At 42.8% G+C, this 22,383-nt stretch overlaps 1 protein-coding gene across 5 annotated transcripts in view; it reads right to left on the reverse strand.

Moving 5' to 3' along the window:
- Positions 1-22,383, reverse strand: part of LOC141272049 (uncharacterized) — a 253,291-nt gene that overhangs the window by 59,172 nt on the left and 171,736 nt on the right. Inside the window, exon 1 of one of the 5 annotated variants that reach the window (XM_073682335.1) lies at positions 10,851-10,911. The exons of 1 other annotated variant lie outside the window; for it this stretch is intronic. In XM_073682335.1, the coding sequence (XP_073538436.1) occupies positions 10,851-10,882 (32 nt within the window). In that variant the 5' untranslated portion in view covers positions 10,883-10,911. Of the gene's footprint in view, positions 1-10,808; positions 10,912-22,383 lie in introns of those variants that run through there. 3 more of the 5 variants (XM_073682336.1, XM_073682337.1, XM_073682338.1) reach the window with 3 other exon arrangements.

Raw genomic sequence — 22,383 nt, forward strand, 5'->3', positions numbered from 1 at the left:
CAGTATAGATGGACTAATAGACCAAGTCCCACACACTGCTAGAAGCCCAAATATTTTTTCAGAGCTAGATGCAGAAAAAAATTATTTTTAATTTGCAACCTGATGGAGGTCAGTATAGATGGACTAATAGACCAAGTCCCACACACTGCTAGAAGCCCAAATATTTTTTCAGAGCTAGATGCAGAAAAAAATTATTTTTAATTTGCAACCTGATGGAGGTCAGTATAGATGGACTAATAGACCAAGTCCCACACACCGCTAGAAGCCCAAATATTTTTTCAGAGCTAGATGCAGAAAAAAATTATATTCAATTTGCAACCTGCTGGACGTCAGTATAGAAGGACTAATAGAACAAGTCCCACACACTGCTAGAAGCCCAAATATTTTTTCAGAGCTAAATGAAGAAAAAAATTATTTTTAATTTGCAACCTGATGGAGGTCAGTATAGATGGACTAATAGACCAAGTCCCACACACTGCTAGAAGCCCAAATATTTTTTCAGAGCTAGATGCAGAAAAAAATTATTTTTAATTTGCAACCTGATGGAGGTCAGTATAGATGGACTAATAGACCAAGTCCCACACACCGCTAGAAGCCCAAATATTTTTTCAGAGCTAGATGCAGAACATTTTTTTATTCAATTTGCAACCTGATGGAGGTCAGTATAGATGGACTAATAGACCAAGTCCCACACACTGCTAGAAGCCCAAATATTTTTTCAGAGCTAGATGCAGAAAAAAATTATTTTTAATTTGCAACCTGATGGAGGTCAGTATAGATGGACTAATAGACCAAGTCCCACACACTGCTAGAAGCCCAAATATTTTTTCAGAGCTAGATGCAGAAAAAAATTATTTTTAATTTGCAACCTGATGGAGGTCAGTATAGATGGACTAATAGAACAAGTCCCACACGCTGCTAGAAGCCCAAATATTTTTTCAGAGATAAATGAAGAAAAAAATTATTTTTAATTTGCAACCTGATGGAGGTCAGTATAGATGGACTAATAGACCAAGTCCCACACACTGCTAGAAGCCCAAATATTTTTTCAGAGCTAGATGCAGAAAAAAATTATTTTTAATTTGCAACCTGATGGAGGTCAGTATAGATGGACTAATAGACCAAGTCCCACACACCGCTAGAAGCCCAAATATTTTTTCAGAGCTAGATGCAGAAAAAAATTATATTCAGTTTGCAACCTGATGGAGGTCAGTATAGGTGGACTAATAGAATGATGCTATGCCCAAAAGATTTTACTTCACTAGGTGCAGTAAAAAAATTGGTATTCTATACACAGGTGGTATATCTTGCAACACAGATAGGCTACTCCACTGACTAACACACTCTGCAATAGGCCAAAAAGGATTAGCTTTGCTAGATTCAGCCAAATGCTGTGAAAAAAACTTGCACAGCACTGGCACAGACCTGCCTGGCAAAAACTGATAGGAACTGATGTAACCTAGTCCTGAAAAGGACTCCAATTACAATTAGTCTTTACTCCCACAATCTATCTATTTAAGAGCACAGACCTGCCTGATAAAAGTCGTAGGAAATGCTGTAACCTAGTCCTTAAAAGGACTGCAATCACAACTATTCCCTACTCCCAAGCTATCTGTATATTTGTGCGAAAATTGGCTTGAAATTAACAAGGTATAGCGCACACAGCAACAGCGGTGCCGTCTAACACGCAGCTGCAGCAGTGAGAAAATGGTGGCGACGGGGAAAATGGCTTGGTCTTATAGGGCAAGGACATGTGACATACACTGCCAATCACACATGCCCTTGCTTGTGTGAAAAAAAGCACTTCGCTCCGTGTGTGCGCTGCTGATAGGCTGACAGATTGCACCTCCCCTCTGCAAATGCGGGAAAGAGAAAAAAAAATGGAGATCTTCATTGTTCCTGCAGAGATCCATCCCCTGCCCCTCCCCCCGCCCCGCTGTACACTCAAACTGCGTATTAACATTAATTTTCATCATTACTGAGAAAAAATCCAGTTATGATTTTGGTGCACGAACAGTTATCGAACATAACCTCGAACAGCCGAATTTTTCTCAAATTGTTCGTGTTCGCCGACCGGCTCGAACACCGCCCAAAACAGCTCGAATTTGAGATTGGCGAACAGTTCGAGTAGAACAACGCTCATCTCTAATGGCTTGTCTCTCAGGGCCAGAAAGATTATACAGTCTGGACTTCGGTAGTTTGGCTCCGGGGGTCAGGTTAATAGGACAGTCATATGCACAATGAGGAGGCAAATCCTGACTCTTCTCAGAAAAACGTCCTCAAAACCAGACAAAAATGCAGGTAAGGTTTCTGTAGAGACTGTAGAAATGGAAATATTTAAACATTTCTCATGCCAGTTATCTCCCCACTCAATGATCTCCCTGGCTTGCCAATCCACCAACGGATTATGTTTCACCAACCAGGGTAGACCCAATACAATTGGGGTGTGAAGACTGTCCAGGACATAGCAAGGAATTATCTCACAATGAACCGACCCTCCCTCAGTCTCACATTATGTACAATCTGAGTTAGAGCTTTCTGTGCAAGTAGCGCTGAGTCGATGGTGAAGATGGGAATAGGCTTAGCTAAAGTACATCTCACATCAAAAAACCCATAAAAAATAACCTTTACTAGATATCATTAAAATATTGCCTTAAGGCATCGTATGCAAATCTCTTCCTGGGCTGGTGGGAGGAGACTGTAGTGTTGCGGGAGGAAGCATGGTGGTTTCCATTTATTTTGCTGTGGTCTCGGTTTATCGATGACGTTTTCCTTCTGTGGTCAGGGTCGGTGGATGATTTCCAGAAATTTATACAGTGCCTCAATATGAATGAAATTAATATGAGGTTTACATCTGAAATAAGGGGGGATGATTTGACTTTTTTGGATTTAACGATTGGTAGAGATCAGGAAGGGTTCATTACTACACGAACCTACCGAAAACCGACCGCAGCAAACAGTCTCCTCAGATGGGAGAGCCACCACCCAGGTCCACTCAAAAAGGGCATTCCCAAGGGACAGTTTTTACGTATTAGGAGAAACTGTTCCAACCAGGAGGTATTTTTATCCCAGTCTCGCGAGCTGAGGGACCGCTTTAAAAGTAGGGGGTATCCTGATAAGGTTATCGAAACAGCTTACATTCATGCCAGTGGTCAGAATAGACAAAGATTGCTATATCCGATAACTAATGAGGATGATGGTAATGGTCCACCCAGAATTATTGGTACGTTCGACAGCAGGGCAAATGAGGTGTCTACAATTGTCCGTAAATACTGGGGTATCCTTAAGATGGACCCAGATCTCAAGGGGTTTGTTTCTGACTATCCTAGCATTACCTATAGGAAAGGACGATCCATTCGGGACCGTTTGGTCCACAGTCTCTATAAACGGCCTATTAAACAGGGGTCCTGGCTTGAACGTAGAACGTGCGGTACCTTTAGATGCGGAAATTGTAAATTTTGTCCGTGGTTAAGACCATGTAAAAGCTTTACTGGGAGTATGGGGGGGGAGGCCTTCTTCATGAGGGATTTTGCAAATTGCAAGACGGAAGGAGTAATATACATGGCAACTTGCCCCTGCCCCAAGAATTACATTGGGAAGACCAAAAGGGAACTGTGGGGAAGAATTGGAGAACATCTTGGGGATGTGCGACACAAGAGGGATACCCCTCTTGCCCGCCACATTAGGAAATATCATTCTGATAACCCGAACGCAGTTTCCTTTTGTGTATTAGAGGTGGTCCGGAAAAATGAGAGAGGGGGTGATTGGAATAAGCTTTTACTCCAAAAGGAATGTCAGTGGATTTTCAGGTTATGTACCTTGACTCCGAATGGTCTCAACGAACAACAAAATTATTGTTGTTTCATCTAATTAATAGGGACCACTATGATCAGCCAGCGTGGCTATTTAATAATTTTCTGTAATTATCATATATAAGTTTTTCTTGCATATCATCCTGTCTATCACAAGCATTGATAACACTCAAATGCTCTATGTGCGTCTCCCTCAAACCGCCTTCTCCCCCCCCCCCCAACTTTTAATGCATTCTTTACTTATTGAGGTGTTATCTATCTGTATCCTGGACTTCAATATTTATGTATCATTTGTTTGATCTATAACTGTGGAGTGTGATCCCTGATATACATTCACACTACTGGCCTTAGTGAGTTGCCACCATTAAGGAACACATATCTTGGTTTTGAGCAGTATGTGCCTTAGACCTCTAGTGGATGAAGGTTTGTTAGACATGCGTTGCTGCACAGGGAGGGGACAATTTCTTCTGATGGTATCAATGGAGGTTTTTCCTCCAGATTAAGGAAGGAGGGGTTGATTAATTAAATCAGATGGGGTATATTAAGAGGGCCCGTGACAGCATAAGATAGACTGCAAACCATCAGCAGGATACCTAATTACATTATCATCCCATTTTTTCTCCTGATGAACCTTGATTTACACGGGGAAACGCGTCGAGGAATGTGGAACCCCTATACTATACTGGGAAGGCAGTGTCCCTGCATATTAAGATGAGTAATTATTTATGCACTTTAACTCTATATGCACTTTATCTGAAATATCTACAACTGTAGTGGGAGGTATTGCTTCATCCTTTGCATACCTTTTTTTTTTTACAAGGGAACCTGCTGTTATATCCCAGCTTGGGGAAGTTATTTATCTATATATTAGTATGTAATTTTGGAGGACTACTATCACCTGGTGATTATACTGCTAACTGCAGCTAGTTATTAAGCATATTCACATTAACAGGTGATATGCTGAGATGAATTAGAGGATTCAGGAATCATCTTATATTGTACTGATGTCGCCTCCACCGGGGATCTTTTTTGAATCAAAATAAATAAGTAATATATTCTAGCGGTACTCTTAGTGGCTAATCTTGCTATTATGATCTATGACTGTTATATAAGAATAGGCTTTTGTGAGAGACTCTGAATGGTTGGGTCTCTCTGGACTACATGTCGTCTTGTTAGACGTTATAGCCTATAGCTTCATGTCTTTCTATATATCCATCTGAGCTAACAGCATTTGATCATCTTTTCACAAATTTTATGTCTATTTCTATGTTATACACTATTTGTGTGCCTTAAGGCAATATTTTAATGATATCTAGTAAAGGTTATTTTTTATGGGTTTTTTGATGTGAGATATAATTATATACCCATGAGGTTATCCTAGTTCTGTAATCTGATTAGTTAAAGTACAGCAAGCAAGCCCATGAGTTCTCACAAACTCAGCATCAACCATGCTGACTCCAACTCCACTGTCAACAAACACAAAAGCTTTCTCGGTTTTGCTCTCTAGCTGTCAGGACAAACCGGGAACTGCAGGGTGACCATAAATGCACCCCTTGCTTATCCAACTCCAGACTACCAAGGGTTAAACGGGTTTCCTTTTGCTTAGGCATCAAATGTCCTTTTTTTCCATAAAAAAACACACGCCTTTTTTTTTTGCATATCTCCGGGGAAATGTACGGCACAGAGACACCCCCTAACTGCATGGGTTCCTCCTCCTCCCCCAGTACTGGTTCACTGCCAGACTTTGCCCCCGGCAAATGGGCGTTACCCTGAAAAGAAGGCTCCGGAGAAGGTGGTCTTACCGAAGGCGTCCATCAACATGTATTACCAACGACATGGCAGCCTCCAAGGACTCAGAGGTTTCATACATTTCCAAAGCATCTTTCAACCTTTCAGTAAGGCCCTGACAAAATTGGCTTCTGAGAGCCGGGTCATTCCATTTTGTATCAGTTACCCATCTGCAGAATTCGGAGCTGTATGCCTCTACTGACCGATTGCCCTGCTGGAGGGGATGTAACCTGGTATCAGCCAAGGAGATTTGGTCAGGATCATCATAGATGAGGGCCAGAGCCCCGAAAAATCCTTCATCTGATCGGGCCCTGAAAAAACCCTCCACAGACTGGAGACAAACCGAATTCTGTGGCAAAGAGAAAGCCCAGGATTGAGGATCTCCTTGCAGCAGTGAGATTACAATTCCTATTCGTTGTTCCTCATCTCCGAAGGAGTAAGGACGAAGTATAAAATACAGTTTTCAAGCTTCCTTGAACGTAAAAAAACTTGTCCCTACCTCCTGAAAACCTGTCTGGGAGGGCAACCTTGGGTTCAAGCTGAACCGGCCTACCTGCAGAGACCCAAACATTCAGGACCTGCAGCCGCTGTTGCTGAACCTCATAGCGGAGGTCAGTCACCTCCAGAGACAGACAGCGCAGCCGCTGTTGCTGCTGCTGAACCTCATAGCGGAGGTCAGTCACCTCCAGAGACAGACAGCGCAGGCGCTCTCCCAGCTCTGCAACTGGGTCCATAACCAAGGAAGAAAGAGAGAAAAAAAAACACACCCGAAAAAAAAACCACAAATAAAACCACGTGTCAATTTTTCTTTTTCAAAAATTGCATGGCCGGTGATAATGTCACGCACAGTGTGGGAAGACAAAGTGCAACACGCAGGGAAGAGGGGAAGGAAACCAAAACACTAGGGAAAAGGGGGAGTGGAGACCCCTAGGCACATGGGTGAGCACTGGTCAGGCCCCACTACAAACTAAAGACAACAAGGTAGACAAACCAAAGGGGATAACTTAGCTTGAGCAGAAACCAGAGGAGAAACGTCAACACAACAGTCTTCCAAGGGCACCAGAGCAGAAGCTGCTAGTACTCTAGCCAGAGCCAAGAAACATAGAAGTATCACCGGAGTGCCCCAGAAGCAGACTCAGAGGTTTTAAACACTCACACCAGGGTGTGTCAATTAGAGCAGAATGGGGGTAGCCGCTGGTTCCTAAAAGCAAACGGATTAAGAAGGCGTCTGCAATGGCAAACTAAGTGACCTTCTGCAGCCAGCTGCAGAGCGACTGTCTGTTACATCAGACACACTCATGACAGAAGCTGAATGCGAAACGTGCATCAATGGTGTCTTTGGTGTTACTGCATGGTCATAGGATTCCTATACAGTATATACCTATTATACATGTATTTCTTCTACTGCTTTGCTATGCTCAGATTTGCTGGACTTCTTTGACAAAGTTTGAACTATTTTGCATATATTTAAATTACTGGATTGCAGTCACCTTTTTATCTAGCCTCTGTATCATGTAAATTACTCCTTATTTTATATGTCTTCATAGACTTATATATTTTTTATGAGATGAATTATTAACCCCCTTCACGCCCCCAATCCTGTTTTCACCTTCATGACCTGGCCAACTTTTACAATTCTGACCAGTGTCACTTTATATGGTAATAACTCTGGAACGGTTCAACGGATCCCAGGGATTCTGAGAGCGTTTTATCGTGACATATTGTACTTCATGATAGTGGTAAAGTTTGTTCGATATCACTTGCATTTATTTGTTAAAATATTGGAAATTTGGCAAAACTTTTGAAAATTTCTCAATTTTCAAACTTTAATTCTTATGCCCTTAAATCAGAGGGTTATATCACACAAAACAAATAACATTTACCACATGTCTACTTTACATCTGCTTGATTCTTTAAGCATTATTTTTTTTTGTTAGGAAGTTAGAAGGGTTAAAAGTTGATTAGCAATTTCTCATTTTTCCAATAATTTACTGAACCATTTATTTTTGTTTGGGGACCAGATTCCATTTGAAGTGACTTTAAGGGGCTTATATGACAGAAAATATCCAAAAGTGACACCATTATAAAAATTCACCCCTCAAAGTCCTCAAAACCAAATTCAAGGAGTTTAATAACCCTTCATGTGTTTCCCACAAAAATGTTGTTTTAGCCCCAAATATTTTATTTCCACAAGGGTAACAGGAGAAAATGGACCCCAAAATATGTTGTGAAATTTCTCCCGAGTACACAGATACCCCATATGTGGGGGAAAACCACTGTTTGGGTGAATGGCAGGGCTTGGAAGGGGCACCATTTGAATTTTTGAACCAAACATGGCTTCAATCGAGAGCGGACGCCATGTCGCATTTGGAGAGCCCCTGATGTGCCTAAACAGTTGAAACTCCACATAAGTGACCCCATTTTGTAAACTAGACCCCTCAAGGAATTTATCTAGAAATGTGGTGAGCACCTTGAAACCGCAGGTGCTTCCCAGAATTTTACAAAGTTGAACTGTGAAAATGAACAATTGATTTTTCCCATAAGAATTTTGTTTTAACCCCAAATTGTTTTCATTTTTACAAGAATAGCTGGAGAAAATGGTCCCCAAAACTTGTTTTGCAATTTCTCCTAAGTGCACAGATACCCCATATGTGGTCAAAAACTACTTTTGAGGCACAGTACAAAGCTCAGATGGGAAGAAGTGCCATATTGGAGTTCAGATTTTACTGGAATGATTTGCGGGTGCCATGTCACATTGGCAAAGACCCTGAGGTGCCAGAACAGCAGACACCCACATAAATTATGTCATTTTGCAAACTACACCCTCCAATGAATTAATCTAGGGGTGTATTGAGCATGTTGACACCACATGGGCCTCACAGAATTTTATACCATTGGGCGATGAAGAAAGAATAATTACATTTTTACCACTAAAATGTTGTTTGAGGCTATGTGCCCACGATGCAGAAATGAAGCAGGAAATTTCTGCAGCATTTCTGCATCTCCCTGGCAGAAAAAACGCATGCAGATTGTGCATGCGTTTTTCCTGCAGAATACATGCGGATCCACATGCGGATTCACTTGCGTTTCCGCATGCAGATTGACAAGCGCTTTCCATGCGATAGCATCACTTGGAAAGTGCTTGACTACTAGGTCACACTGTATAAATCCATGCAAACAGCATGGATTTATACAGTGTGAACCGTAAAAATTAAAACAAATAAAGCTATACTCACCCCCGAGGCCCCAGCGTGGCTGCAGCACTGCTTCCTGGCTGGTTCCCGGCTGCCGGCATATCGCGAGACAGAGCGGTGAAGGGCCTGCGGTCACATGACTGTGACATCACCGCAGTTCCTCAAGCGATGCCGGCATTCAGAGAGAAGCCGCCGGACAGGTGAATATAAACTTTATTTGTTATTTTATTCTTTTTTTACAGGTAGAATGGTACCCAGGTCTGGATGAGAGTCTCCTCTCCTCCAGAACTGGGTACCATCCACACATAGAGACGCATAGAAGCCGCTTGTAAAAATGTACAGTCGCGGTTTCTATGCGTCTCAATGCAAGTCAATGGCGGGAGTTCCGCTGCGCTTCCGCAAAATTAAATGACATGCTGCGGATTTTTGTACGCAGCATAAACGCTGCGGAAAAATCCGCAGCATGTGCATAGAACATGCGGAATCCCCTTGGGGACCATGGGGTGCGGATTACCTAGCGCTTCACAAGTGTTTATGCTGCGGAAATTCCGCAGCATAAACGCTTGAAAAACGCTACGTGGGCACTCAGCCTGAGTCCCAAGTTTTTAATTTTTAAAAGGCCAGTTTGAGTCCGGGCCAAGATATTCAGATAACACCCAAGCATGCTCGGATAACATGAAATTCGACCACATTCGCTCTTCAGTACTGGAGACACGCACCAGTAAATTAGGCGAACTCTCATCGCTACAGAAATGCCAAACATCTGGATGCTAAATGTGGTTTAGGCACACTGGGGCTCAGAAGGAAAAGGGGCATTTGGATTAGGAAGCACAAAATTTGCTGAATTTCATTTAGAGGACGAGGAGCCATTTTGCTTTTTTAGAGCCTTTGTACTACTTATATCAGAGTCTCCATCTAAATCTTCGAGTGACGTGATTCAGATGAAACCTCCGAGGGATCCATTCACTATAATAAGGCAGCAGAGTTACTCTGGACTTTGTGTTTATCACGTATTCAGAGAGTTACACGGAAACCCCGATGTAAGCGCTCAACGTAGAGCACAGGATAAAAGTGAGCCGAATTACTGTGATCTTTTGGAGGCAGAACAAATCAATAGCAGGTTAAGAATTGGTTTTACTTATTTTTTACTCCGTTCCACGTGTGGTATATGTGATTAAACGACTTTATTCTTCAAGTCTATGCCATCACATCGATATCAGATTTATATAATCTTTTTTTGTTTTGGAGCTTTTACACAATAAAAACTATTTTATAGAAAAAAATAATTATTTTGCATTGCTTTATTCTGAGAGCTATAACTTTTTTATTTCTCTCTGTATGGCGGCTTGTTTTTTTGCAGAACAAGATGAAGTTTCCAGGGATACCATTTTTATTTACATTCATCTTTTTGATCACGTTTTACTTGACTTTTTATTTGGCGGTATGATGAAAAAGGATTGTTTAATGCCTCGTTTTTTTTAATTATTATTTTTCATGGTGTTCACTGAAGGGGTTGGTTCGTTCCGGAAATGGCGGCGATACCAAATATGTATACTTTATTTGTTTCATTTTTTTTTTTAAGTATTTAGTGGTATAATATATTTTTTTTGTATTTTATGATTTAAAAAAAATAAATACATTTACGATTTTTTGTAACTTTTTTAATTTTCTTGCTTAGTCCATCTATGGGACTTTCACTTTTTGCAGTCTGATCGCTGGTATGATGCATTGCAATGCATTATACCTGTCAGTGCGGCACTGAATGAAGCCTCATGGACTCTGCTCTGAGCATGGTCTAAGAAGCTTGCCGTAGACTGATGACCCGAATTCTATTGCAGCATTTAGGGGGTTAAAAAACCAGGAGGGGTGGGGGCACCGTTCCTAGCAGTGAGGGCTTGGTCTCAGCTGTCATGTAAGCTGAGCACCCCGCGGCGATCGAGCGAGCACATACGTCCTTCAACCCATTAGGGTTTAGTCCTGTTCCCCCATCACACACTCCCTGCTCCCTCATTACCTCTCACCAGTACAGCAGACGGCTTCTCTCGTCCTACACTACCTGCAAAATGGAGACTGGCTCCTCCCCTCCATGTGGCTGATCACATGACTGTGACATCATCACAGGTCCTGGAAGCACAAAACTGTCAGTTATGGTTGCGTCTAGAGGTGACCACACGGAAAATTGCCCGTATGGACAAAATAACGACCATTATCACCTCCCTCCCCCCAACCTGTAATATGTTATATCGCTCCGGAGCCTGTGTATAATGCGATCCCGTCTGTACCGATATAATGTTATCACCCCCCACTGACCTTAATATAGCCCAAAAATCCGTGTTTTACTATACAGATTGAAATCCTCGAGAATATCACATATACAAGGATATCTTTTTAAAACATAGTTTTTAATAATATCAACTAAATTCCAATCCCTAAAAAAGGGAAAAATTGTCTTAACCCCTTTACCCCCGATTGCTGTCAGCACATTAATGACCAGGCCAAATTTTACAATTCTGACCACTGTCACTTTATGAGGTAATTACTCTGGAACGCTTCAACGGATCCCCCTGATTCTGAGATTGTTTTTTCATAACATATTGTACTTCATGATTGTAGTAAAATTTCTTCGATATCACTTGCGTTTATTTGTGAAAATATCGGAAAATTATGAAAATTTTTACAATTTTCAAACTTTGAATTTTTATGCCCTTAAATCAGAGAGACATGTCACACAAAATAGTTAATAAATGACATTTCCCACATGTCTACTTTACATCAGCACAATTTTGGAGCCCAAATTTTTTTTTGTTAGGAAGCTATAAGGGTTAAAAGTTGACCAGCGATTTCTCATTTTTTACAACAAAATTTACAAAACCATTTTTTTTAGGGACCACATCACATTTGAAGTCACCATTCTAAAAACTGCACCCCTCAAGGTGCTCAAAACCACATTCAAGAAGTTTATTAACCCTTCACGTGCTTCACACCAATTAATTGAACGTGAAAGGAAAAAATGAACATTTAACTTTTTTTCACTAACATTTTATTTTAGACCCCAATTATTTTATTTTCACAAGGGTACCAGGAGAAATTAGATGCCAAAAGTTGTTGTGCAATTTCTCCTGAGTACGCCGATACCTCATATGTGGGGAAAAGCCATTGTTTGGGCACACGGCAGGGCTCGGAAGGGAAGGAGTGCCAATTGACGTTTTCAATGTAAAACTCGCTGGAATTGACAGTGGACCCCATGTCCCGTTTGGAGAGCACCTGATGTGCCTAAACAGTGGAAACCCCTCACTAGTGACCCCATTTTGGAAACTAGACCCCTTAAGGAACTTATTTAGATGTGTGGTGAACACTTTGAACCCCCAAGTGTTTTGCAAAAGTTTATGACGTTAGAGCCAAAATCATTTTTTTCCACAAAAAGGATCTTTTAGCTGCAATATTTTTATTTTCATGAGGGTACTAGGAGAAATTGGACTCCAAAAGTTGTTGTTCAATTTCTACTGAGTATGCTGATACCTCATATGTGGGGGGAAACCATTGTTTGGGCGCACGGCAGGGCTCGGAAAGGAAGGAGCGCCAATTGACGTTTTCAATGTAAAACTCGCTGGAATTGACAGTGGACCCCACGTGCCGTTTGGAGAGCACCTTATGTGCCTAAACAATGGAAACCCCTCACTAGTGACCCCATTTTGGAAACTAGACCCCTTAAGGAACTTATTTAGATGTGTGGTGAACACTTTGAACCCCCAAGTGTTTTGCAAAAGTTTATGACGTAGAACCAAAATAATTTTTTTCCACAAAAACAATCTTTTAGCCGCAATATTTTTATTTTCATGAGGGTACTAGGAGAAATGGACTCCAAAAGTTGTTGTGCAATTTCTGCTGAGTACGCCGATACCTCAAATGTGGGGGAAAAGCATTGTTTGAGTGCACGGCGGGGCTCGGAAGGGAAGGAGCGCCAATTGACGTTTTCAATGTAAAACTCGCTGGAGTTGACAGTACGCCGATATCCCATGTGTTGGAGAAAACTACTGTTTGGGCACATGTCAGGGTTCGGAAGGGAAGGAGTGACGCTTTTGAATGCAGACTTTGATGGAACGGTCTGCGGGCGTCATGTCACGTTCTCAGAGACCCTGATGTGCCTAAACAGTGGAAATGCCCAATAAGTGCCCCCTTTTTGGAAACTAGACACCCAATGAATTTATCTAGATGTGTGGTGAGCCCATTGAACCCCCAGGTGCTTCACAGAAAATTATAATGTTGACTTGTGAAAATAAAAAAATAAAAAAACATTTTTCCACAAAAATGCAAAAAAAATATTTTCACAAGGGTACCAGGAGAAATTGCACCCCATAAGTTGTTGTGCAATTTCTCCTGAGTATGCTGATACCCTATGTGTTGGAGAAAACTACTGTTTGGGCGCATATCAGGGCTCGGAAGGGAAGGAGTGACGCTTTTGAATGCAGACTTTGATGGAACAGTCTGCGGGCATCATGTCACGTTTTCAGAGCCCCTGATGTTCCTAAACAGTGGAAATGCCCAACAAGTGCCCCCTTTTTGGAAGTGATAGCTGATTTTTGAACTTTATAATGTAGTGTCATACGTCAGTTGTGTAGGAAAACTTGACGAACACTACACAACTGACGTATGACAACCTGACGAACACTATGTCAGTTGTGTAGTGTTCATCAGGCTGTCATACGTCAGAAATTAATTTAGTAGTCCATGGAAGTATGTTACCTTTTGAAGCAGTCTTTCATACACAGGCCAGGTCTGTCGGGGCAGGTGTCACATTGATAAGTGGTGTCCTTGCATATTCCCATTTTATAACACACTTGGCACCTCTTTTGTGACTTACCTTTTTTACCGCTGTGAGAGATCTCCCTTGGGAAATGCTGGCCTGGTACAATTCGAGGTCCTTCAGTTCCGGAAGTACTGGGGCCCGCTCTGTTACCGCTGCCAAATATTAGGGTCTTGATAACTACCTCCTGGAAGTGAAGGTACGACGTACAAGTCTGGCCTGCACATTGTGACAGAAGGAAAGCTTTGTGCATTGCCATCTATACAATGTGCACAGCCAGCTTCTTATAGCATACCTTGGCCTTTCTCAAAGCACTGTACGGCTGGAGGACTTGATTGGAGAGATCAACTCCCCCCATGTACTTGTTGTACCCCACTACACAGTCTGGTTTGGCGACCTGTGTAGTGGAACAGTGCTGAAGGTGCAGCCATCACCATGTATGGTGGTCAAGAAAAGGACATCCCTCTTGTTTTGTACTTGACCATCAGCAGGTGGTCGCTACTTTGGGCTCTGCTCTCACCCCTTCTGAGCAGCTGCCCAATTAGCGTCTTTGAGAGGCCTCTCTGATTTTTGCAGACAGTACTGCAGGCTGCGGTACGTCGCACAGAGAGGGACTTGAAGAGAGGGACACTGGTATAAAAGTTATCCATGTACAGGTGATAACCTTTATCCAGCAGTGGGTGCACCAAGTCCCACACAATTTTCCCACTCACTCCCAGAACAGGGGTGATTCAGGGGGTTCAATCCGGGAGTCCTTCCCTTCTTAAACTCTAAACTTGTGAGTGTACCCTGAGGTACTCTCACACAGTTTATACAGCTTAATTCCGTACCTGGCCCTCTTACTGGGCAGGTACTGCCGGAATCCAAGCTGCCCCTAAAAAGCGATTAAGGACTCATCCACGCAGATGTCCCTTTGGGGCACGTACACTTCAGCAAACTTGTTGTTGAAGTGTTCGATGACCGGTCGAACTTTGAAAAGACGATCAAAGTTCGGGTCATTGCATGCAGGACACCTTGCATTATCTTGGTAATGCAAGAACTTGTGGATGGCCTGAAAACGTTTCCGGATCATGACCATTCGGAACACTGGAGTGTTATGCAAAATGTCAACACTCCAGTATTGCTGAAGTTCTGACTTCTTCAGGATCCCCATAAGAAGGACTAGGCCCCAAAACCTCATCGTTTATACTGCGTCTACAGGAGACCAGTTAGAAAATGATGAAGAGGGGTTTTGTTCCAAAAATTTATGGGTGTATAAATTAGTTTGGCCCACCATAAGGTTTACAATATCCTCAGAGAAAAAGACTTTGAAAAAGTCTATTTCTGTGAGGCCAGTGGTGTCAAACTTGATTCCTGATTCCACCACGAAATCAGAAATCAGTGGCTCATAATGTTTGGGGGGCGAGGTCCATATGGGATCAGTAGTGGGGGGCGCTGGATCATCTTCTCTCCTGCGACGACTGCGGGGCGGTCCAGCAGCACCTGAGGAGGAGGAAGAAGAAGAGGAGGAGGAGGAAGACGACGAGAAGTCGGAAAAATAAAGAAATGTGGGATCCTCGCCCTCGCTGTCAGTGTCGGAGGCAAGAAAAGCATATGCCTCCTCCGTTGAATAGCGAGTTTGGGATGAGCGGGACATTTTTTGGTTATGTATGTGGTGCGTGTGTGTCAGTACTTTATTTAGAGCGTGTGTGTGTGTGTGTCAGTACTTTATTTAGAGTGTGTGGAGAAAGGAAATACTGTATGTGGTGCAAATAGCGAGCACGAGTGTGGATTGGTGAACTATGTCACCGATCAACACTCGGTGGCAGCTGGATGTGCGCATGGATGTGTGGGGAGTGGGAAGAGGGGAATTGGGGTGGATGAGGGGAGATCAGAGATGGACTTACCAAAGTCTTCTCTGTTCTAGTTTCAGCAGCAGGATCGGCGCAGGAGACCGGGACCCCAGAGCAGGAGACCGGGAGCCCGGAGCAGGAGACCGGGAGTTTTTTCGCGGTGCCACATTAACCCTTTCGCAACCTTGGGTTTTGTCGTTTTTGCATTTTCGTTTTTTGCCCCCCTTGTTCCCAGAGCCATAGCGTTTTTATTTTTTGGTCAATATGGCCATGTGAGGGCTTATTTTTTGCGGGACGAGTTGTACTTTTCAACGCCATTACTGGTTTTACCATATCGTGTATGGGAAAACAAGAAAAAAAATTCCAAGTACGGTGAAATTGCAAAAAAAGTGCAATACCACAGTTGTTTTTTATTTATTTTTTTTACCGCGTTCACTGAATGCTAAAACTGACCTGCCATTCTTATACTCCAGGTCATTACGAGTTTGTAGATACCAAACATGTATAGGTTCTTTTTTATTTAAGTGGTGAAAAAAAATTCCAAAATTGAAAAAAAAAAAAAATAGTGCCATTTTCCGAGACCCGTAGCGTCTCCATTTTTCGGTATCTGGGGCTGGGTGAGGGCTTATTTTTTGTGCGCCGAGCTGACATTTTTATTGATACAATTTTGGGGTAGATTGGATGTTTTGATCGCCCGTTATTGCATTTTATTGCAATTTTGCGGCGACCAAAAAACTTAATTCTGGCGTTTAGAATTTTTTTCTCATTATGCCGTTTACCGATCGGATTAATTCTTTTTTTATATTGATAGATCGGGTGATTCTGAACGCGGCGATACTAAATATGTGTATGTGGTTTTTTTTTATTATTTTATTTTGAATGGGGCGAAAGGGGGGTGATTTAAACTTTTATATTTTTTTAATTTTTTTTATATTTTTAAAAACTTTTTTTTTTCACTTTTTGCATGCTTCTATAGTCTCCATAGGAGACTAGAAGCAGCTACAGTCCGATCGCCTCTGCTACATACAGGGGATCAGCAGATCCCCTGTATGCAGCAGAAATGGTCCTGTGCTATGAGCGCCGACCACTAGGTGGCGCTCATAGTGACCAGCTCATGACAACCGCAGGCGTCTGCTGCAGACCCTGGGTTGTCATGCCTGCCCATCGGTGACCCGCGATCACGTGACAGGGGTCACCGATGGGCAGGGCTTAGGACGCGCTTTCCGGAAAATGCCGCTGTCGGAGATTGACAGCGGCATTTAACATGTTAACAGCCGCGGGTGGATCGTGATTCCACCCGCGGCTGTTGCGGGAACATGTCAGCTGTAATAATCAGCTGACATGTGCTCGGTTCAGTGCGGGCTCACCGCCGGAGCCCTCACTGAACCGGGGGATTACAGCCTGTGCGTACTAATACGGCACAGGCTGTAAAGGGGTTAAAGATATGACGTACTAATACGTATCAGGCTCTTAAGTCCCAGGGCACAGATACATATTAGTAAGTCTTGGGCTTTAAAGTGGTTAATATAGCCCAAAAATCTGTGTTTTACAATACAGATTGAAATCCTCGAGAATATCACATATATACTGTAAGTAGCATGTAGGATATCTTTTTAAAGCATAACTTTTAATAATAATTAAATTCCAATCCCTAAAAAAGGGAAAAATTGTCTTAACCCCTTTACCCCCGAAGGCTGTTTGCACATTAAGGACCAGGCCAATTTTTACAATTCTGACTACTGTCACTTTATGAGATAATAACTCTGGAACGTTTCAACGGATCCCGCTGATTCTGAGAATGTTTTTTCGTGACATATTGTACTTCATGATAGTGATAAAATTTAATTGATATGATTTGCGTTATTTGTGAAAAAATCGGAAATTTGGTGAAAATGTTGATAATTTTGCAATTTTCAAACTTTGAATTTTCATGCCCTTAAATCAGAGAGATATGTCACACAAAATAGTTATTGAATAACATTTCCCACAGATCTACTTTACATCAGCACAATTTTGGAACCAATTTTTTTTTTAGGAAGTTCTAAGGGTTAAAAGTTGACCAGCGATTTCTCATTTTTCCAACAAAATTTACAAAAACATTTTTTTAGGGACCACATCCCATTTGAAGTGACTTTGAGGGGCCTTTATGACAAAAAATACCCAAAAGTGACACTATTCTAAAAACTGCACCCCTCAAGGTGCTCAAAACCACATTCAAGAAGTTTATTAACCCTTCAGGTGCTTCACATGAATTTTTGGATTGTGAAAGAAAACAAGGAACATTTAATTTTTTTTCACTAAAATTTTATATAGACCCATTTTTTTTATTTTCACAAAGGTAACAGGAGAAATTGGACACCAAAAGTTTTTGTGCAATTTCTCCTGAGTACGCTGATACCCTACATGTGGGGGAAAGCCATTGTTTCGGCGCACGGCAGGGCTCGGAAGAGAAGGAGCACCGTTTGACTTTTTCAACGCAAAACTCACTGGAACTTAGAGCGGACACCATGTCATATTTGGAGAGCCCCTGATGTGCCTAAACAATGAAAAAAACCCACAAGTAACCCCATTTTAGAAAATAGACCCCTTCAGAAACTATTCTAGATGTGTGGTGAGTACTTTGAACCGACAAGTGTTTCACAAAAGTTTATAATGTAGAGCCGTGAAAAAAAAACTTTTTTTTCCACAAAAATGATCTTTTAGCTGCAATTTTTTATTTTCACAAGGGTAACAGGAGAAATTGGATCCCAAAAGTTATTGTGCAATTTCTCCTAACTACGCTGATACCCCAAATTTGGGGGGAAATCATTGTTTGGGCGCACGGCAGGGCTCGGAAGGGAAGGAGCACCGTTTGACTTTTTCAACGCAAAACTCGCTGGCACTGAGAGCGGATGCCATGTCACGTTTGGAGAGCCCCTGATGTGCCTAGACAGAGGAAACCCCCCACAAGTGAACCCATTTTTGAAACTAGACCCCTTAAGGAACTTTTTTAGATGTGTGGTGAGAACTTTGAATTCCCAAGTGTTGCACAAAAGTTTATAACGTAGAGCCGTGAAAAAAAATCACTTTTTTCCCACAAAAATTATCTTTTAGCCGCAATTTTTTTTATTTTCACAAGGGTAACAGGAGAAATTGGACCCCAGGAATTGTTGTGCAATTTATCTTGAGTACGCTGATACCCAATATGTGGGGGAAACCGATTGTTTGGGCCCACGGCAGGGCTCAGAAGGGAAGGAGCATGGTTTGACTTTTTCAACACAAAACTCGCTGGAATTGAGAGCGGACGCCATGTCACATTTGGAGAGCCCCTGATGTGCATAAACAATGGAAACCTCCCACAAGTGACCCCATTTTGGAAACTAGACCCATTAAGGAACTTATCTAGATGTGTGGTGAGGACTTTGAACCCCCAAGTGTTTCACAAAAGTTTATAACGTAGAGCCGTGAAAAAAAATCATTTTTTTTTTACACAAAAATGATCTTTTAGCCGGAATTTTTCATTTTCACAAGGGTAACAGGAGAAATTGGACCCCAAAAGTTGTTGTTCAATTTCTCCTAAGTACGCTGATACCCCATATGTGGGGGAAAACCATTGTTTGGGTGCATGGCAGGGCTCGGAAGGGAAGGAGCACCGTTTGACTTTTTCAACGCAAAACTCGCTGAGAGCAGATGCCATGTCACGTTTGGAGAGCCCCTAATGTGCCTAAACAATGGAAACCCCCCACAAGTGACCCCATTTTGGAAACTAGACCCCTTAAGGAACTTATTTAGATGTGTGGTGAGCACTTTGAACCCACAAGTGTCGCACAAAAGTTTATAACGTAGAGCTGTGAAAAAAAATCACTTTTTTTCCACAAAAATGATCTTTTAGCCACAGTCTTTTTATTTTTACAAGGGTAACAGGAGAAATTGGACCCCAGGAGTTGTGTGCAATTTCTCTTAAGTACGCTGATACCCAATATGTGGTAACTACTGTTTGGGCACATGTTATGGCTCAGAAGGGAAGGTATAGCGTTTTGTAATGAAGACTTTGATGGAATGGTCTGTGGGCGTCTTGTCGCGTTTGCAGAGCCCCTGATGTGCCTAAGCAGTGGAAATGCCCAACAAGTGCCCCCTTTTTGGAACTGATCTACTGTTTCCTCGTATGTGAATTTTATAATGTAGTGTCATACGTCAGTTGAGTAGCGTTCGTCAAGTTGTCATACGTCAGTTGTGTAAGTCAGAAATTAATTTAGTAGTCCATGGATCTGTGGTACAGTCTGAAGCATTCTTTCATACACGCACCAGGTTTGTCGGGGCAGGTGTCGCATTGATAAATGCTGTCCTTGCATATTCCCCTTCTCTAACACACTCGGCACCTCTTTTGTGACTTACCTTTTTTTCCGCTTTGAGAGACCTCCCCCGGGAAATGCTGGCCTGGTACGATAGGACCACCTTCAGTTCCAAAAGTACTGGGACTTGCTCCTTCACCACTGCCAAATATCAGGGCCTTGATCACTACCTCCTGGAACTGAAGGTACAACTTAGAGGTCTAGTCTGCACATCGTGATAGCAGGAAAGCGTTGTGCATTGCCATCTGCACGGCCAACTTCCTGTACCACACCCTGGCCTTTTTCAAGGCTGTACGGCTGGAGGACTTGATCAGAGAGATCAACTCCCCCCCATGTTTTTGTTGTACCCCAGTACACAGTCTGGTTTGACGACCTGTGTAAAGGTATCTCGTACAGTGCTGGGGGTGCTACTATCACAATATATGGTGGTCAAAAAAAGGACATCCCTCTTGTCCTTGCACTTGACCACTTGACCTAAACTTGTGGGTGCACCCTGAGGTGCTCTCACACAGTTTGTAAAGCTTAATTCCTAACCTGGCCCTCTTTCTGGGCAGGTACTACCGGAATTAAGCCTCCTCTTAAAATGGATAAGGTCCTCATCCATGCAGATAATCCTTTGGGGCACGTACACTTCAGCAAACTTGTTGCTGAACTGCTCGATGACCAGCCAAACTTTGAAAAGACGATCAAAGTTGGGGTCATCTCGGTGAGGACACTGTGCATTATCATTATAATGCAAGAATTTGTGGATGGCCTCAAAACGTGTCTGGGTCATGACCATTTGGAACACTGGAGTGTTATACAAAATGTGAACACTCCAATATTTCCGAACGTCTGGCTTCTTCAGTATCCCCATTTGAAGGACCAGGCCCCAAAACTTCATCACTTCTACTGCGTCTACAGAAGTCCAGTGAGAAAATGATGAGCGATTTTATGCCAAAAATTGCTGAGCGTACAAATTAGGTTGGCCCATCATGAGGTTTACAAAATCCTCAGAGAAAAATACTTTGAAAAAGTCTATTTCTGTGAGGCCAATGGTGTCAAACTTTATTCCTGATTGCGCAACAAAGTCAGGAATCGGTGGCTCATAATTTTCAGGGGGCGAGATCCATACGGGGTCAGTAATGGGGGGCGCTGGTTCAGCATCACCTGAGAAGGAAGAGGAGGATGAGGAGTCAGTCGGAAAAATAAAGAAAGGTGGGATCCTCTCCCTGACTGTCAGTGTCGGAGGCAAGGAAAGCATATGCCTCCTCCACTGAATAGCGGGTTTGGGACGAGTGGGACATTTTTTTTTATGTATGCGGTGTTTGTGTTTGTGTACTTTATTCAGTTGTGTGTGTGAGAGTGCTTGGTGGAAACTTTTTTTTTTTTCTGAAAGAAAAAGATAAAAGAAAAAAAGCAACAACCGGAGGTGCTGAAAACAGCGAGCACGAGTGCAGATCAGTGATCTGTGTCACTGATCAAAGCTTGACGGCTGCTGGACGTGCGCATGGAGGTGGTGCAAAGGATGAGAGAAAAAAAAGTGTAAAACAGCGCGCACGAGTGCGGATTAGTGATCTGCGTTCACTGATCAGCGCTTTGCTGCTCCAAGATGCACAGAAAAAAAAATTCGAGTGATCAAGTACTGATCAGCGCTCGGTGGCAGAAAGGGTGGGTAGGGAGGGGGGAAGGAGGGAGAAGGGGATTGGGATGGATGAGGAGAGATCAGGCAGGGATCAAAAAATCTACTTCTGTCTTCTTTCTTCTGTCTCCTGTTTTCTTTCTTCTGTCTTCTTCAGCAGCAGGAGCAGCGATTTTGGTGTCACAGGCTTCTGTGGCACCACACGGCCCAGCACGGCGCACAATTAGACAGCGTGACAGCCCTGTACAAAAAAAAGTCAGTGAAAAAAAAGTGTAAAACAGCGAGCACGAGTGCTGATCAGTGATTTGCGTTACTGATCAATGTTTGGCGGCTGCTGGATGTACGCATGGAGGTGGTGCAAAGGGGGAAGGGGAAATAGACAGGGACAAAAAAAAGTCCTGGAAAACAGCGAGCATGGACGTTGATCAGTGATTTGCATCACTGATCATCACTCGGCCGCTGCAGGACGCACAAAAAAAAAACTGCCAAAAATTGAGCGATCAAGTACTGATCAGTGATCAAGTACTGATCAGTGATCAAGCACTGATCAGCGCTCGGTGGCAGAAAGGGGGGCTGATGAGGAGGTAAAAAGGGGGGAAGGGGGATTGGGGCTGATGAGGTGAGATCAGGCAGGGATCTTCTTATAGTTGTTTTATTTCTTCGGTCATCTTTCTTCTGTCTTCTTTCTTCACCAGCAGCAGGCAGCAAGAGCAGGGATTGTGGTGTCACAGGCTTCTGTGGCACCATAAGACTCAGCACAGCGACGATCGGACAGCATGACTGCTCTGTACAAATCCTCAGCTACTATGAGGAAGTGCAGGGCGGTCATCGCAAGGTCACAGCGCGTCTGTGCGCTGTGATTGGTGCAATCAATGTCATCGTCGATCGCACCAATCAGAGCAGGCTCAGGCGAGGCCTGCCATTGCCAGGCACCAGCCTATGAGCAGTGATCTTACAGCACTAATCCTAGGCCGGACATCAGTGTTTCAGGCAATCTGATT

Source organism: Phyllobates terribilis, unplaced genomic scaffold (assembly GCF_046119375.1).
Source record: "Phyllobates terribilis strain yellow unplaced genomic scaffold, ASM4611937v1 Scaffold_5__5_contigs__length_657084704, whole genome shotgun sequence".
NCBI lineage: Eukaryota > Metazoa > Chordata > Amphibia > Anura > Dendrobatidae > Phyllobates > Phyllobates terribilis.